Source organism: Hyperoodon ampullatus (assembly GCF_949752795.1).
Source record: "Hyperoodon ampullatus genome assembly, chromosome: 7".
In the NCBI taxonomy this organism is placed as follows: Eukaryota; Metazoa; Chordata; class Mammalia; order Artiodactyla; family Ziphiidae; genus Hyperoodon; species Hyperoodon ampullatus.
Window position 1 is genome coordinate 10,553,048 of NC_136920.1, and position 18,000 is coordinate 10,571,047.

Here is an 18,000-nt window from a genome sequence, read left to right on the forward strand (position 1 = left end):
AACTTAGAGGTGATTCTGGCTATAAAAGAAAGTTGAGGAACATTCCTTCATCCTTATTCTCTCAAAGAACATACATGAGAATAGCATGGTTTTTTTCCTGGAGGGCCCGAAGGAAGACACCTGATAATCTGTCTGGGCCTGGGCTCCTTGGCAGGAAGCCTTAAGGAGAACTGTTGAGGATCTCTTTTTCTTCTTGTGCCAGTTTGATGAGAGAGGGAATACACTTGCCTGCGTAGGCAGGGATTCAGTCTTGGGCAGTCTGGCTGCAGAGCCGGGCTCTTGACCAGTACATTTTCCTGTCTAAGGTACAATCACCTTCTACCTGTGAGGCCTCAAATAAGTCACTTCATCTCTCTGAGCCTCTTGTAAACAGGGAGAGCAATAGTATCTTCCTAGCAGGGTTGTTGTAAAGATTAAATGGTTTCAGAAACATGCTGCCGTGAGCATGGTGTCGGGAATGCTCTGGGCACTAAACAAGCTCAAGCTGTGGGCGTCATCATGATGACCAGCCCGGCCCTGTTCCTGACCTCTCTGCCCAGGACATCTCCTGACCCTTGGGCTCTCCTGTCTCCGGGCTGTGGTGGACCTGCCACCATATCTGCAGCCCCACGCAGCTACATCACTCCCAGGGTGGCCATGGGTCACTCACTGTCTCTCCAGGTCCTGGATGGTGTCAGGGAGTAGAAGTCCCCAGGTCTCCAAGAGGAAGAGGACAATGAGGTTGGAAATGATGGGGATGACACCGTAGGAGGGGGAGCCAGCAGGGGAAGGACCTCGCAGGTCATCCTGGTCAGGGGGCCCATTACAGACCCCCGCTGACCTGCTGAATGCAGGAAGACTTCTGCTGTCATCCTGTGGGTAGAGAGGAGGGCTGGGACCCTTGTCACAACTGCCACTTCAGAGGGGCTACTTGGCTGGGCCAGAGGAGGGAAAGCTGGGCTGCTGGAGTCGCCCTCCTCAAGGGCTCTTCTAACCCCACCTCCTCCATTGAGCTCACCTAGATTTTCCCATCCAAAGGGGCTTCTGCCTCCTGGGAATATCCAGAGTCCTTCATGGGAGCTCTCTAGGGCCCACCCTATTCTCCCTGGTCTCAGGTAATTTGGAGGCTTTTCTCAGGGCTCCTGCAAGGCCACGGAGCTCCCATTTCAGACTTTCTATAAAGTATCAACAAACTCAATAAATGTGTGTCAAAAAAAAAAAAAAAGAAAGAGTGGACAAGTGAGTGAGTGAGCACCATGAGTGAGGCTGGGCCAGGCCTCTGGGGGCTGGGGTCCAGCCCTGCTCTTCAACTAAATCCTTGGCCACCCTAAGCTTCAGTCTACCCAACTGTCCAATGCAGGGGTGGTCTAACTCTAGACCACTGGGTTCCGAGGAGGTGACCTGGGGCTCCCTTGGGGCAGGGAGGGGACAGTGGGAAGCAAGCAGAGTCCCCACGACCCCCGGTAGCTCTTGGTCTCCTCACCAGGGCTCTTATAAGATTTCACCTGAGCAGAGAGCTGTGTGGCTCGAAGCAGTTTCCAGTCCAGAGGCCTCCTGAGGGCTCTCCGTGGGGCTGCCTCCGAGCCTGGACTCTTGGGGAGAGGCTGTTTGCAAAGGCCCTGGCTGAGCAGGTGCCTTTGGGGGAAGGACTCCAGGGCGTCTGCTCAGTTCCATATCGGCGCTGGGTCCCCCCTCCCTCTGCTGTGTGTCCCTGGGTGCCCAGCCCCTCTCTCTACCCCCACCATGGGCCCTCGCAGGGGTGTCCCTTTCTCGCCCGCCCCAGGCCTGGCGGCCCCTCCTGGGCCCAGCCGGCAGCCCAGCCTACCGCAGCGAAGTTGGGAAGAATTCCGGCTTGTAGACCATGATGCAGGTTAAGCTGATGCCAAAACATCCCTTTCCCAGCACAGCCAAGATCACATGCAGGGTCTGCAGATCTAGGCAGAGGAAGGGGTGAGGGTGGGGTCTGCTCGGGAGGGTCCCCAGGAGCCTGGAGCAGAGTGACTGGGTTCTCCCACAAGGCTGCTTTGGGCTGAAAGCGGGTCCCGGGCAGTGTGACCCGGTGCCAGGCTGCTCCGGGTCAGGTGGAGATGCAGTGCAGGATGACATCCTGGTGGGTGGGCCGGGGGTGGGGTGCAGGGCAAGAACCCAGCCAGGTCTGGGGTGGGTGAGCCTGGGGGCAGCTGCGGGTGGCACTCGAGGGGCGACAGTGCCAGGGCTCCTTGGGCCCTGAGGGTGCTTCCTCCCTCGAAGGAGAGGGTCATGCCAGGCCCAGGCCCACAACAGGGGCCCTGGGGTGCCCAGCTACCCAGAAGCCTTCCCACCACTCCTTCCCACCAGCCCTCAGCCTGCCTGTGGGGCCCCTGCTTCCACAGGGAGCCTCAGCTGGGAAACCAGGGTGCAGGTCACAAGCCAGGGGTGGGCCTGGGCCCCACCTCCCTTCCCGCACATGGTTGGGAAGAGTCATAAAAAACTCTCAAGTGCTGTCTTTGGAGTTTTTCTCAGAGCGCCGCATCTCACTCAGAGTTTGGGCTCCCGACTGGTCCTCCATCCTCACCCCGCCCCTCCCAGCTGCTGGTCCTCCCTTGCCTCCCTCCTGGCTTTGCTGCCACCGTGGGACACCTGTCCCTGCCCCTCCCCCAGTCACTCACCTTGAGCAATAAAATGAGACACGGAGAGGGTTTCTGGGGCCTCACAGCCTCAGTCAGAAAGCGGGGTGAGGCCAGGGCCCATCCCAGCGGCCCCAGTGCTCAGCCTCTTGCTTCGTTTTTTTTTTTTAATACCGATTTTTTTTTGTCATTAATGCACCCACATTTTATAGTATCTGCAGTATGAGGTTTTTAATTTTTTTAATATAAATTTATTTACTTACTTATTTTTTGGCTGTGTTGAGTCTTCGTTGCTACGCGCGGGCTTTCTCTAGTTGCGGCATGCAGGTGGCTTCTCTTGTTGCGGAGCACGGGCTCTAGGTGCGTGGGCTTCCGTAGTTGTGGCGTGCGGCTCAGTAGTTGTGACGCACGGCTTAGTTGCTCCGCGGCATGTGAGATCTTCCTGGATGAGGGCTTGAACCCATGTCCCCTGAATTGGTGGGTGGATTCTTAACCACTGAGCCACCAGGGAAGCCTCCTTTTGCTTCTTTTGTTTTTGGCCATGTGGGAATCTTAGCTCCCCAACCAGGGATCAAACCTGGGTCCCCGGCAGTGGAAGTGCAGAGTCCTAACCACTGGAGCGCCAGGGAAGTCTCCCCTCTTGCTTAGTTAATGAGAGGAAACACCACACACACTCGGCCTGGTGCCCCTCCTGCCTCACTTGGAGCCCCTCTCAGCCTCCTGAACCCTTCTTCCCACTGCAGACTTGGCCTCTGGCTTAAAGTCTGGTCCAGGCCTGGCTCTGTCGTTTGCTGCTGAGGGATCTCGGGCACCTGGCTTCGTCTCTCTGAGCCTCAGTTTCCCCAGGAAAATGGGTGGGGTCTGGTTGGGCTGTGGCAGTAATGGCCTTGGGCAGAGCCGGGACGCAGTGGCCCCTGCCCATCCTCGGGGCCAGGGGAGGGGAAGAGGCTGGTGGTGGTGCGGTGCAGTGGACAGGCCAGCAGGCTCCCGGGCCGGCAGCGCCTCAGCCTTCCCTCCTGCTGCCCTGGCTGCACCTTGTGGGACCAGCATGTTGGCCAGGATGGCGAGGCCAGCCACAGCCAGGGAGCCGGCCAGGGTCGTGTGGCGGCCAAAGAACCTGAGCAGGAGCGTGGTGGTGATCCGGGCCCGGAAGTCTGTGGCTCCAAAGAGGACCTGGAGGAAGAAGATGCTTCTCCCCAGGTTCTGCAGGTGGAGGACTAGCCCATAGTAGGAGAGGGTGAGGGACAGGCTGTGGGGCGAATCTGGAAGTCAGGTCCCTGCCCCACGGAGGAGTGGGCACCCCTGCACCATCACCTACGCCGGGGCTGCACCAGGAGAGCACCACCAGCCCAGACCCCCAGGCAGCCTGGTGAGTGCAGGATGCATCTCCCCGGGGTCAGGTTGTCCCAGGAAAGGGTGGGGAGAGTGGTGGCCCCATCCATTCCACGTGTGGGCCTTGGGTGTTAGCCTTGGGTGTCGGCCATGGTGGGCTGGACGTTGCCTCTTAGGCTCCTTCTCCACCAACAAGGAGGAAAACATGACCCTCTCTGGGCAGATGGGGCAGTGGGTCAAGCTGACCTGCCCCTTTGCCAGGCTCTAGCACCCTCTGGCTTTGTTTCCTGTTCCCAGTCGTGGCCGGGAACCATGATCTGGGTCCCACTCTACTAGCCATGGACCTGGGCAAGTCTCTGCCTGGCCCTGTCTGGACACGTTTCTTTGTCTTGAACCATGGGATTAATAATAGAATGGGGTCTCGGTGGAGGATGCTGGCCTGCCCCCTTCAGTGCCCTGGGAGTTCTGCCCCCCAGCTGGGGAGAGCATCCCATGGCTGGTCTACATGGTCCAGAGAGATGACTCAGAAGGGCCACCCCAGCTCCCAGGTCCCCAGGCTGGGGCCTGGCTGTGACGGCATCACCACGACTCCTTCCCTGACCCTGCTGCTTCCTGCCCTCCCTGGCCCCTCTCTGCTTCCATGAGAGGTGGTCCCTAGAGCCCCCTCTGTGAACTGCCTGCTCATGGACCTCCATCTCAAAGTCTGCTTCCCAGGGGACCCCGTGACACACGCTCCTGAGTAGCTGAACTTACAGTAGCTGAATTTCTACACCTTGGAGATTGAATCTGGCTCCACAAGTGGCCATGGTGGGAAATTATTCTCCACCACTTTTCCAGTCTGTCCCCATCCCTGCTTCACCTGGACGCTCCTCCCAGCCCGCCCCTTCAGGGGCACCTGAGTGCCGTCCTCAGTAGACACCTGGCACCACCAGGCCGACAACTGTAGAGAAAAGCTGCGATTCCTGCAGAAACGCAGCGCTTCCTGAAGTTTGTGAAAGTGACTTGACAAGGGCCAGGCTGGAGCTGAAAGCAGCTGACCCATAGGTATCTAGAGCCTTAGCCAGTAACAACTGGGTTAACAGAGATAAGAAAACCCACGAGGGTGGCCGCCTCACAGCCTGTGATTTGAATAACAAAGAGTGCAGAGTGGACCCTGGGAGACTTGAGGAAGCCTTGATGGTTTTTGAAAGAATGGCCCTGGACATTCAGTGGCCCTGGGCACTCCTAATTTATCAGGAAAAAAAAAAATTTAAGCAAAAAAAATAAAAGAGAGAGAGAGAGAGAAGCATTTGATGCATTCTCTGTCTGAGATGTAGCACGTATTTGCCATTATAACCCATATGTGCTTAAATATAGCATAAAATAAATGTTTTCCTAATTTTGAGTTTTATTTCAAGATCAAGGCCCAATCAAACCTGACCCTCACTTTTCCATCCACTCTTCTGGAAGTCACTTAAACTGAATTTGTCTTAAGGGGCCTTTTCCTGGTCCCAGGTACCCCTGGGAGATGGGGCCCCCTGGGGCGGGACGGGGAGTCCACGCTCAATGTGGGGCTGGAGGGTCAGAGAGCAGGACGAGGAGGTAGCTCAGCCTGGGTTCAAATGCCTGCTCTGTCATCTTGGGCAAGTTTCTTGCCTCTCCCAGCCTCTCTTTCCCCATCTGTGAAGTGGGGTATAAATGAACTTATCTCATGGGGTGGCTCAGAGTGGGATGTGTGTGGCCAGCACGTGGTCCCTGCCACCCTCTAGGAGTCCAGCTGTCAGGGTGAGTCCAGTGCTGACCGGCAGTGATCCTTTCCAGCTATTGCTGGTCCCTTGGCTCTGAGGACCTGGCTCTGCCTCTGCCCTGGGCTTCAGCCTGACCCTGGCACCCTGCCCAGGACCACAGCCCAGCCCTGCCATCTAGCTGACTTCCTGCACAAGCTGGCCTCCCGATCACATCTGTACGTACTCTGTCTCCCCTACCTGCTAGGCTCTTGCCTCCTGGGGGAGCTGCCTGTTCTGGCCAGAAATGTACCCCATGAGGCCTGCAGGGGCTGTTTTCCTGCTGGACACCCCGCCCTCCTTAGCCCCGGGAGGGATGCTCAGGATGGCATACCTCACTACCAACAGTCTGCAGCTTCTCCAGCGGAGCGCGAGCATACGGAACAGGTCCGGCCCTGACCGGCGGGACTTCGCAGAGGATACGTCCTCCTCCATGCTGGACATCAGTACCTCCAGGGATGACGGGGGCAGTGAATGTTGGGGCCATGGCCCTGCCCCACCCCTGTGCTGAGAATGGTGTCCGGATGGGCAGAGTGGTAGGGAGAGCCTGGCCTTGGCCTCTGGAGACTGGAGAGCCCTGGGGGAGCGGATGGCCTGAGGGCAGAAAGGGTTCTCTCTGGCCCCTAGCTGAGCTACCTTCTGCAGACCCGGTCGCCCTACTCAGAACCAAGGAGCAGGTCTTGTGTCCCAGCTCTAGTCTCTGAGCTGCAGGCTGCAGGAAGGTTTGGACAGTTACCCCGCAAAGCCCTACCGTCCCTTTTCACTCCTCTTGGCTGGCATCAGCGCACGCCCCCTCCAGCCATTGGATCCTCCCAAGTACCCATCCAGTCTCTGCCTGCACCCCGGGCCCGGCCTGCCCTGTGCTCAGCTCAGTCCTGGTCAGCTCTAGCTCACCTCCTCTTGGAAGCTTTCCCTGATCCTTCTGCCCCCAGGGCGCTCTGTGTCCTCTAGTCTCTGTCTGCACATCCTCCCACACCTACTTCCTTGAAATAGGTACCTTCAGATAAGCACATCCTGTTTCCCCAAATACGCTGAGAAGCCCCGTGAGGTAAATGAGCAGCATATGTGGATTAAGGTGATGAATAATAGAGATGGTGATGTGGGTGTGCTGTTGTTGATAATGGTTGTATTGTTGTTGGTGTTGGTGTTGATGGTGGCTGTGGTGGAGTTGGGGATGGTGGTGATGAGGATGCCAATGATGGTGGTGAAGCTGATGGTGATAGTAATAGTGGTGGTGTTGGTGAGGCTTTGTAGAGATGTTGATGGTGATGTTTATGATGATATTGGTAGTGACGGTGATAATAAAGGTGAGGTCAGTTGTGATGGTGCTGGTGGAGGTGATGATGGTGGTGGTGATGGTGGTAATAGTGATGGGGGGTCTATGGAGAGTTGTAAAGCTGTTGATGATGATGTTGATATTAGTGGTATTATTATGGTGGTGGTAATGATGGTAGTGGTGTTTGTGTAGAAATGATGACAGTGGTGGTGATTGTGGGTGTAGTGGACATGGTAATGGTGGTGATAACGGTGATGGTGATGGTGATGGAGGTGATGATGGTTCTGATACTGGTGGTGATGATGATGGTGGTGCTTATGGTGATGATGATTATGGTTGTGATGATGGTGATGATAATGGTGGTGATGATTATGGTGGTGGTGATGGAGGTGATGATGGTTGCGGTGATGTTAGTGGTGGTGATGATGGTGTTGATTATGGTGATGATGATGGTGGGGCTGATGGTGATGATTATGGTGATAATGGTGATGATGATTATGGTGATGGTGATGATAGAGATGGCAAAACTGACAACAGTGATGGTGATGTCGATGGTGGTGTTTTGATGGTATGGGTGTGTTGATGGAGGTGGTGCTGGAGCAGATTGGGGTGATGCTGGTGATAATAATGATAAAACATCAGTGGATGTCCTTCCCTGGGTCATGTCCCACACTGTATCACAAATAGCAGCATCTCACCTCTATAGTCAGTGTCTTTTTGGCTTCCTTGTGGCCATTTATCTTGGCAACCTTTTTGCGTTCCTGAAGCGCTCGATCTGTTTCGCCCACCATAATCAGCCATCGGGCGGATTCTGGCAGCCACCGGTTGAAGAAGCAGGTGCTTGGCTGGGTCTTTGTTTTCTTCGTGTAGATTGGGCACTCCCCCCAGGTCATGTGGGGAGGGGGTGGTGGGCAGCAGACCTGCCAGCTGCAACAGGAGTGGGGAGAAGGCAGCTGCTTCTCCCTCTGCACCGCTAATGCCAGGCTGGGAAGTCCCTGATGGTCTCAGAATAAAGATGAGTCCCAATGCCTGGCCACCCTCTTCACCAGCCCCCACTCCCTGGCACCCCATCTGGCTTCCCTGCTGCCAGGAGCCTGCCCACCCAAGCCTCACATTCAGTCAGCGCACAGGCTGCCTGGACATGGGGTGATTCTGGGGTCATTTCTATGGTAGAAAGCTTGCATCATGCTGCATTTTAAAAAAACACGCACATTTAAAACATCCCCAACCAGGATCAAGTGGTTTTTTGAAAATAGTAGGCTTCTTCCCAGCTTCAGGGGCAGATGGGCAGGGAGAAGCATCTCCCTTTTGAAAGGGTCAGGGTTTTCCCAGCCCGCAGGAGCTCAGCCCTGTTTGCAGGGAAGCTAAGAAAAACTTCTGGAGGCAGTTTGATGAGGTGGTTACAAGAGTCAGCCTGCCAGGATTCAAATCTTGCCTCTGGCACGCAGTGACTGCGTGGCCTTGGGCAAGTCACTGGCCCTCTCCGGGCCTCAGCCCCTCATCTGGAAGTGGCAGTAATAACAGCATCTTGCTCATTAGAAAGAGTGTTGATATACATCTGGTGTTACCAACAGCACCTGGATGCACCCAATCAGTGTGGCTAGGGCGGCTTAATCAGTGTAACTATGGGATGGTCTTCCTCCTTTCTTCCTGGTCCTGTTGATACAATAAACCTCCATGTAGTCGGTGACTTTTGATCTATGATCTGTTTTATTTGCCGATGGGTCCCCAGTGCCTAAAGCCAAGTCTGGCACAGAGCAGGAGTGCAATAAATATTTCAGAATGAATGAATGAGTCCTTAGTCTTCTCTACACCCCACAGCGGACCTGCTCAACTCTGGCCCACGGGCACAAGAGAACTTATGAGGACAGGAATTTGTGTTTATTTCCCTGTATCTCTTCTTCTAGTCCCCACCCAAGCAGGTATTTCCAGGCCTCAGGGATTTTCGCAGCACCGAAAATAAAAGTGATAATATCTTTCCATATTCAATGCCTGACTTGGAGGTCCGCAGGCTGGGCAAGTGATGTGAGGGTGTGACGCTGGTGGGGGTGTGATGTGAGGGAAGAACGGAGCCCTCAGCCTCAGGCCCAGAGGTCAGTGGGCTGGAGAGAACCACGGACCCCTGCCTGAAATGCCCACCCCGGAACTCTGAGCCCCCAAGTTGTCTCTCCTCAGTGGGGTCTGCTCACATCATTCTCTTCCATGGTCTCGGCACCTTGGGAGCCGTGGCCAGCCAGAGTGGTAGGGCCCCTCTCACCCAGGGTCCCCCTCCCGTTCAGCGATGTTCTCCCCAAGGGAAAAGGCCCCAGCTGCACTGACCAGGATATCAGGAAAATGACCAAGAAGGGCACCAACAAGGCCAGCTGGAGGGCTCGCCGGTCCCACAGGGCAAAGGCCAGGCTGCCCATGGCCGTCTGGCCGATGCTGTAGGTGCATCTCAGGATCGTCATGGTGATGGCCCTCGTGCGTGTCGTGGTCCCCTCCACCACTGAAAGGCGGTGCAGATGAGCAGGTGAGGGCCACGTGCAGTGGCCTTGAGCGCCCTCCTCCCCACCCCGACACGGCTGGGGCAGGTCATCAAGGGATCCACTGAGCGTCTTCGAGGTCAGGATGATGCCAGCCATTCCCAAAGGGCTCAAAAATCGTAGACAAGGAAATTGGGGGCAACGATGGGGCTGATACTGGCCACGTCACCTGCAGGCAGCGCCAGCTCAGAACTGGCTTCTGCCCAAACCTATTTCGGGAGACAAGCACAGTGGGGGCCTGGAGAGGGGCCCTGGGGACTTGGGCGTAGAGGCAGGGACTTGTCGCCGGAGGTCCGAAGGAGACTGGGGCACCTGCCGGAGCGCCTGCCAGTGCAGGCAGCACCTCCTTCTCGGATCTCCTAGGATCACGTACAGAGTGCATTTGTTATAAAAATGGCAGACGCCTTGCTCTCTGGGCCACAGTCTCTCCATCTGTAAAATGCAGGGATTCACGAGGACACACTGAACAAGGGAGGAGGCTGGCAGGAGGCTGAGCGCACATGGCCTTGGGTGACCCAGGCAGCTCCTCCATGCCTGTGACTGGAGGGCCCTCAGCCCCAGTGAGGTCAGCTTAGCCCGAGCCACTGCCTGCATTTAGCTGAAGTGTGTGTCAGTCAGACTGGAGAGATGCGGGCGAACCTTGGCCTTGCCTGTCTGAGCAGCGCCCAGAAGCAGGGACATGCGCCCCAGATCCGGGGTGAGGTCTGGAGGCTGACATCTGGCGCTGACCCCAGGCTCACCAGGCGACCCTCAGACTGATGGCGATTTGGCTCCCGGTGTGGGTGGCCCCTGGGGAAGGTAAGTGGCAGCACGGCGGCCAGTCCTCCGAAAGTGCAAACTGGACCACCTCCTGCCTCACTGTTCAGGCTCCCTGCTACGCTCGGGGTAACATAAGGCCCACGAAGAGCGACCCCCGTGCTGGCCCCGTCCAGGCTCTGCATCTGATTAACTGAATCTTCACAACCCCATGGGTAGGTGGCAGGGTCCCCACTCACAGCAGGAAGCCTAGAGAAGCAACAAACCCGCCTCTAAGAAGCTGGGACACGAGGCCCCAGAGCCTGCACTGCCCAGAGTCCGGAAGCCATTCGAGCATTCAGTGTATTATGATTATGTGCTATGTGCTGGGCACTGGGGATACAGCCCCAAGGCCCCTGCCTCCTTGGAGCTATGTTCTCGTGGGGACACACACAGTAAACAAGCTAACGAAAGCTGGGCACCAGCAGAGAGAGCCAGGAGCTGCGATGGGGAGCGTGGGCAGGACCATGGGACCTTTGTGCCTGAAGCCGGAAAGGCCTCTCTGAGGAGCGGCCTGGAGCTGAGGCCTGTGTGCTGGGCACGAAGCAGCTGTGGGCAGAAACCTCTAGGCGAGGCTCGGCCACCGGCTTCAGTGGGTTCTGTGGGCTGGACGGGAGCAGCGGTGCCCCAGGAGGGGCCGGCGTGACTCAGGGGGAGAAGTCAAGTGCTGAGCAGGGGTGGTGGGGTGGGGTGGGGACTGTCCTTGGTGTGGGAGCCCAGGGGACCTCAGGCTGGGCAGCGACCAGATCCACATATAAGCCTTTGCAAAGTCACTCTGAACTCTGCAGCAGAACGGAAGGCCCAGTAGAGACAGGAGACCCCAGAGGAGGCCGTAGCAGGGCCAGAGAGGGCGGTGGCTTGGGCGGGGGACAGCGGGCGTGGGGCAGAGGGCGTTGGGCTGGGGCTGTGCCCTGGAGGATGAGTGTGGGTGGTGAGGGAGGGAGCACAGGGCTGGCTCCCAGCGGGGCTGTTTTCCAGGATGGAGTCTGGTGGGGAGGGGGCTGCACTGGGGGTGGAGAGTCAGCGGCTCAGCATTGACAGTGGTAAGTGTGAGGTGCCTCCAAGTCTGCAGTTGGGTTTACAAGCTGAGGGGGTGCGACGTGGGTGTTTTCAGCACTGGACAGCGGTGCCCTGTGCAGGAGGGGACCGCAGACGGAGAGAAGGTCCCGGACAGCAGCATTCTGGGTGCTCCACCTCAGGAGGGGTGTGGTGGGGGGCAGTGGAGGGGGGATGATGGGGGAGGAGGGAGAGGAGTATTTCTATTTCATTACATTTCATGTACTTGGAGTTAAAAGAAAGAGGGGTCAGTCTATGTCCAGAAGACCATCGGCTCCCTGAGGGCAGGGGCTGTGCAGTGCTTGGCACACAGTAGGTGCTCAATAAAGTTTGGTGCAATAGCTGAAGATGAGAGCCAGTGTTCAGGGCAATTTCTCAGCTCAACCTGGCAACGAGGTTCAGACATTGGGGTCTTGGCTCCGTGTGAACACGGGACGCAGACCCCAGACCAGGGGAGGCCCACCCTTAGGAAACACGAACGCTCACTGGACACTGCCTTACCTCTGGCCCCACAATGTTCACTCTGTTTTGAAGGATCTGGGACGGGGAGAGATACTGACTGGTGGGAGAGGAGGCCCCAGGTGATCCACCCGCCATGGCCCCGCCAGGTAGATGGACCAGCCTAGGGGCTTCAGGCCCTGGTGGTCACACACCAGGTCCTGCTGGAAGAGAAGGAGGGTGCATCAGCCTAGCTCAGGGGGTGTGGAATAGCAGGGCCAGGGTGGCAGAGGAAGGTCCAGGACCCCCAGAGGGGATCCGGCCACCCTGCATGGGTTCCCCAGATTCCTAAGGCCAGGCGACCCAGGTGGAAGGGAGTGCGGGCAGCGGGCCTCAGCCCCACCCTGTCAGCCCACAGCGTGGTGCATGTGACACGGCTCTGGGTCTGATGGCGTGACGGCCGCTCCGAGTGGACAGTGGTGGGTGGCGGTTAAACCACAGGCTCGAATTCTGAGTCAGCTGATGACCGACAGGCTGGTGCCCCTGGGGGCGTTCCTGAACCTGGCAGAGCCCGTCTTCTCCAGAAATGGGGCTGTACGGTTGCTTCTCTTACAGGGCATGAAGATGAGCACTGAGGGCTAAGCACGTGTCACCGTGATTTTCCCTGCTGCCTGACGTGGACCAGAGAGACATCGCCTGAACACTGGCCCCGTCACCTCTCCCCCCAGGTCAGCCCTTCCCTTCACCGAGGCCTGGCCGCTCCGCCCACGGTTCCCTCTCCATCTCCACCTCTCTTCCCTTCACTGAGGCATGGCCGCTCCGCCCACGGTGCCCATGGTTCCCTCTCCATCTCCGCCTCTCTTCCCCTCCCCAAGGCCTGGACGCTCCGCCCACGGCTCCCTCTCTTGCCTGAACCGCTGCAGGAGGAGCGCCCACCCCACAGGGTGTTCTTCACCCTGCAAAGTCACCTCTTGAAAATGCAAGTCAGATCACAGCACCTCCTAGTCCCAAAGCCTCCAGTGACTTTCCTTTGCACTTAAACAAAATCCAGGCCCCTTCCCCACACACCCGGCCATCGCCAGACCCCTCACCCTCTGTGCCATGTTCTGCTCTTTCAACACCCAGACAAGCTCCTACTTGGACCTCTGTCCCAACTAAGCTTTCTCCCGAACTTCATGTGACTGATTCCTTCTCTGTCTTTTAAAAAAATATTTATTTATTTATTGGCTGTGTTGGGTCTTCGTTGCTGTGCATGGAATTTCTCTAGTTGCAGCGAGCGGGGGCTACTCTTCATTGCGGTGCGCAGGCTTCTCATTGCGGTGGCTTCTCTTCTTGCAGAGCACGGGCTCTAGGCGCTCGGGCTTCAGTAGTTCTGGTGCGTGGACTCAGTAGTTGTGGCTCACAGGCTTACTTGCTCTGAGGCATGTGGGATCTTCCTGGACCAGGGCTCGAACCCGGGTCCCTTGCATTGGCAGGTGGATTCTTAACCCCTGTGCCACTAAGTAAGTCCCTGATTCCTTCTCTTATAATCCAAGTCTCATCTTAGATGTCACCTCTTCGGAGTGCCCTTCCCTGCCTGCCTCTCCCTTCCTTACTAGCAGGAGCTGCTTTCTCCTTTGTGCTCACTTATGGACGCAGGGGCCTTGAGACTCAAGGCAGGACAGAAAGTGATGGAGAAGTTCTGGTGCCTGGCTGCCTGGGTTGAATCAGATTCGAGTGTGCTTTAGCTGTGTGTCCTGGGGCAAATTACTTAACCTCTCTGGGCTTCAGTTTTGTCACTTATTAAATGGGGTCAGTAATAAAACCCACCTCAAGAGATTGTTGTGAAATTGTGATGACAGGGAAAGCATCAGAACAGTGGCTGCCACTTAAAGGGCACAAGGTATGGACTTGGTCTGCTGTTATTACTGGCTTAAATGTTGACTGATTCTGAATTCTCCAGCAGAATGTAAGCTCCTAGAAATCTCCCTGTCCATCCTGTAACCTTAGCCTTAGATCAGAATCCAGGCCATCCCAAGTGATCAGTAGTTACGTGTTGAGGGGGTGGCATATCAGTTAACAGCGGTGATGGAGTCTATCTAATCCTCCCAGTCATTGGGAGGCTGGGAAGGAAGGAAGTGGTGGGGTTGGTTGGGGCGGGTCGGGGGGAGGCCCTCACCTCGGTCACGATGGTGGAGGTAAAAGTGCTGCGATCGTAGACCCAGCCGTCCACGCACGGCTCCGTGGCAGCCTCGCTCCAGTTGGTGGCCATGGCGTTGGGGTCCAGGAGCTGCCACTGTGGTTGGCGGAAGCGCAGACACTGGTGGGGCTCCTGGTTGGGGCTCAGTGGGATGGAGACGGCCAGGAGGGCCTCAGGGGTGAGGTTTCCGGGGGCCTCAGAGCCGTTGTCCAGCATGTGGGCACAGCAGCGGTGGCCTGGGACAGCAGCTGAAAAGTTCTCCACAACCCATTGGATGGGCGCCCAGACAGAGAGGACCTGCAGGGCCTGGAAGAAGCCCACACCCTCAGCCTGCTCCAAGAGCTCAGTGAACACCATGGACAGAGATGCCGGCACCTACAGCAGGTCTCCTGGGGGTCAGGGAGCTGGTGAGTAACCAGCCTGCTGCCCAGAACCACTAACAAGCGCAGGACCTCCAGACCTTCTGCTTCCGCTCACCACTCGGCCCCGGGGGGGTGGGGCAGCTGTCCAGCAGCCAGTCAAGTGTGTCCCAAGATGCCCAAGATACTTTGAAGAAACCCCTCCTCACCCAGTTTCCAGGAATGACCGCTCAGATGCTCCACTGCCCTGGAGAGGAGATAAGACTCACTGGGGCATCTGGGGCACCCTGAGAGTAAAAGGTCAAGAAGCTTAAAAAAAAAAAAAGACTCGATGCCGTGATGTTACTGAATTACAGCAGTGGAAGAAACATCGACCGGGCCGTGGCCTCGTTGCCACGGTTAAAGTTAGATCCCAGCAAGGAATCCTGGGGGAGAAAGGCAGGCTCAGCTACTCAGAAAGGCCTCAGCAGCTCCCCGCGGGCCATCTGATAGCATCCTTCAGTCTGAACTTCCAGAACCCTCTACATGCCCTCCTTCAAATCAGGAAACTGTTGGCCGAACTTTCACCCATCCTGGACCATATCAGTTCATTTGCTGACTCACAGAAGTGAGGATCAGGCAGGGTCCTCTCGAGCAGGGCTCCACCACCCTGAGGCTGCAGGGAGGCTGGGGGAGGTGGGCGTGGGCGTGCGGAGCTGGCAGGAGGGCCCAGGCCTGGGCTCTGTCCCTCCTTACCGTGTGCCTCCTACCAGGCAGCATGGGGAGACCAGCTCACAGACGCACTATTTCAGGAAATTTCCATTTCAAGGTTCCAAGTTGCCTTTATTAGATTGTAAGCTCCCCCAGGTTGGAAACCAAGGCTACGATTTTCTGGCATCCCTTAGAAGGGCCCTTGTGGGCCCTGGAGCTGAGCAGACTGGGGAAGTGAGTAAAGTCACACCTCCCTGACCCAGAGTGTGATGCCAGTCCAGCTTGGTGTGAGGAGGCGGGGAGCCCCTGCCCCAGTGCCCCACCCTGCGCTATGCCTCTTAGTAACAGCTGCTCCTGGCACCAAGGGCTTGCTGTGTGCTCAGCTCCATGCTGACCACACTGCCTGCACTCTCTCATTCCCTCCTCATAGCAGCCCAGGAGAGAAGCAGTACTGATTCCCCTAGACAAGGAAACTGAGGCTCAGAGAGGGCAGGCAGCTTGCCCAAAGTCACACAGCATAACCAGGATTCGAACAAGACACCACAGCCTGTGCTCTCTCCAAGGCCCCTGGCTAGCTGCTGTTTGGTCTCTAGCTTGTCCTGTACCAAATCCCAGCTAAAGGCTGGAATTCAGAATTTGGGTCAGAATTAGGGCCTCCCAGGTGCAAGAAGAATTGGCTGAGTCAGTTCCGGAGAGAAGTCTGAAGAGCACTGGAAGTGTGGGTGAGGTGTGGGTGGGTGTCTGGACCCTAAACTTCCCAGAAGCTCCCCAGAGTGCTTGGGGAAGTCAGCCAAGATGGCGCCCAGCCAGGAAGCCGGGAGTCAGGGTTCTGGGCCTGGATTTCAAAGCCCGGGCCACTGCCCCTCGGGCAGGAACTCGTTGTGATTTTTAACATAGCAAATAGAGAGAGGTGGGGAGAGAACCAGCCCAAACTAAAGCCCAGGAGGCCAGGAGAGAGGGGCTGACTGGGAGCAGCCCCCTCCAAAACTATCCCAGGCCAAATTTTACATGGAAAGAATCGTGCTTCATGCCTAGGTTTGTGCAAACACCATCATCACAGGGGAAGGCCTGGACCCGGGGACCATAACCTTGAGCAGTGACCTCCTCTCTCTGGCCCCTGGTTTCTGACCTGGGAAAGGAAGTGTTGCCATGTTGGTGTTTCAAACCTTAGCCAGGATCAGAAACCACTGAAGTGCTGGTGAAAATGCAGTTCCCCTGTGGGCCCAGGAATTTGCATTTAAAAATAAGCCCTGAGGTGATTCTGCTGCACTAGGACCCAGGCCTCCCTTGGATAGTGGCTGGGCTAGAGGTGGCTACTGAAATCCCAGGGTCTTCGAGAGAATTCTTTTCTCCTTCTAACTCCTCCTTCCATATGCTTTAAAAAATGTTCTCTTCTTCCCTGCCATTTGCCTGTCATGGACGCCCCTAAGCTTTGCTTACAGGAGAAGGTCAAACCTCCTGGATTTGCCAGAAGGCTCCCGGAATCTCCAACTGACTTTCCGCTTCCAGACCAAGGAATTTTTAATTTGTATTTTCTCTTTTTCTGGGCTGCAGGGGGCAGGGCTGGGTGCAGCTGCTCCGCCACCTGGTGGTCACACCCGGGACTGCAGCATTCCCAGCATCGCTCTTCCTCACCCGTGTGCCCATCCCCCAAGAATACCCAAGCAGAGGTGGGAAGAGGGGGCCTTGGGGTGGGATGCAGGCAGCCTCAGATTGTAGCCACCAAGCCCTCCAGACTGTCTCATTAAATTAATTCATGTAAAGCGAACCCCTGGCTGTAGAACCAGAATTGCCCTTGGGGTTGACTTTTCTATCCAAGGGCTCTACCAATTAAAGCCAAGGCCGAGGGACTTTCCTGGTGGCGCAGTGGTTAAGAATCCACCTGCCAATGCAGGGGACACGGGTTCGATCCCTGGTCCAGGAAGATCCCACATGCCGTGGAGCAACTAAGCCCGTGTGCCGCAACTACTGAGCCTGCACTCTAGAGCCTGCGAGCCACAACTACTGAAGCCCGCGCGCCTAGAGCCCGTGCTTCACAACAAAAGAAGCCCCCGCAACTAGAGAAAGCCCGCACGCAGCAACGAAGACCCAACGCAACCATCCCCGCCCCCCGCAATAAAAAAGCTAAGGCCAAGCTTGGCTGCCAAATTGACCTTAGGCAGTTCACTTCCCTTCTCTGAACTCCAGGGTCCCTTCTCTGAATCTCTAAGGTGGAGGCCTTCCGCTTACTTATAGTGAGATTAAATGAGATAATGAATGGCCTGACAGTAGGTATTAACCACCACCATCATCACCGGCATCGCACTTGACCCCTTATTCTTCCTTGTCTTCTTTTCCAGTTGAAGTCACGGCATTTCAGATCCAGCTGGGCTCACTGGATTTTGGCCCCTCCCTGCACTCCTAGAAGATCCTAGGGTCAGCACAAGGTGAGGGTCTTTCCTGGGCTCACACAGCAGGGCAGGGGTAGAGACTTGTATAAGTCACAGACTCATGGGGGTACTGGAAGGAAAGCCCCTTCTCTGCTGTCTTAACTCCAACACTTCCCACCCCAGAGGAATCCACTCAAATGCTTTTTTCTATGTATTCAGGAACACATCAACATTAATAATTAGTTGTCTTTAATTGAGAAGTTGTATGTGTACACGGCAAACAACCCAATGGTCCAGAACTTTGTAAAATGACAAATAAAAGTCCTTTTCCCCCATCACCCTCACCTGCCCGGAGGCAGGTGCCACCAACAATGTTTATTCTTCTAGAAAAATCTTAGAGCATCTTCAAATATATGCATCAAGTTTTAAAAGTGTTGAATAGGTAGTCAATTCGCAAGGTTCAGAACAAAAAATGTAAACAAGGTATACAATGAAGCGGTTCTCCACCTGCCCCCTTCCACAGTCCCCACTTGCCACCTCCACCCTCAGGTAACCTTTTTAAATTTCTTGTGCATCCTTTCACATTTGCTTCCTAAAACATAACCAAGGGCAAATGTGCATTCTTATTCTGCT

The 18,000-nt window shown here is 56.2% G+C and overlaps 1 protein-coding gene across 1 annotated transcript; it reads right to left on the minus strand.

Annotated features, from left to right (window-relative positions):
* Positions 1 to 645: 645 nt before the first annotated feature.
* SLC22A11 (solute carrier family 22 member 11) lies at positions 646 to 14,306 on the minus strand (the record flags this gene model as incomplete). The annotated part of the gene is given in 11 exon segments (XM_079707730.1): positions 646 to 752; positions 755 to 852; positions 1,805 to 1,913; positions 3,620 to 3,834; positions 5,934 to 6,130; positions 7,655 to 7,777; positions 9,275 to 9,553; positions 9,651 to 9,690; positions 11,893 to 11,925; positions 11,927 to 11,994; positions 13,929 to 14,306. Coding segments are annotated over 11 exon segments (1,647 nt in total).
* Positions 14,307 to 18,000: the final 3,694 nt, after the last annotated feature.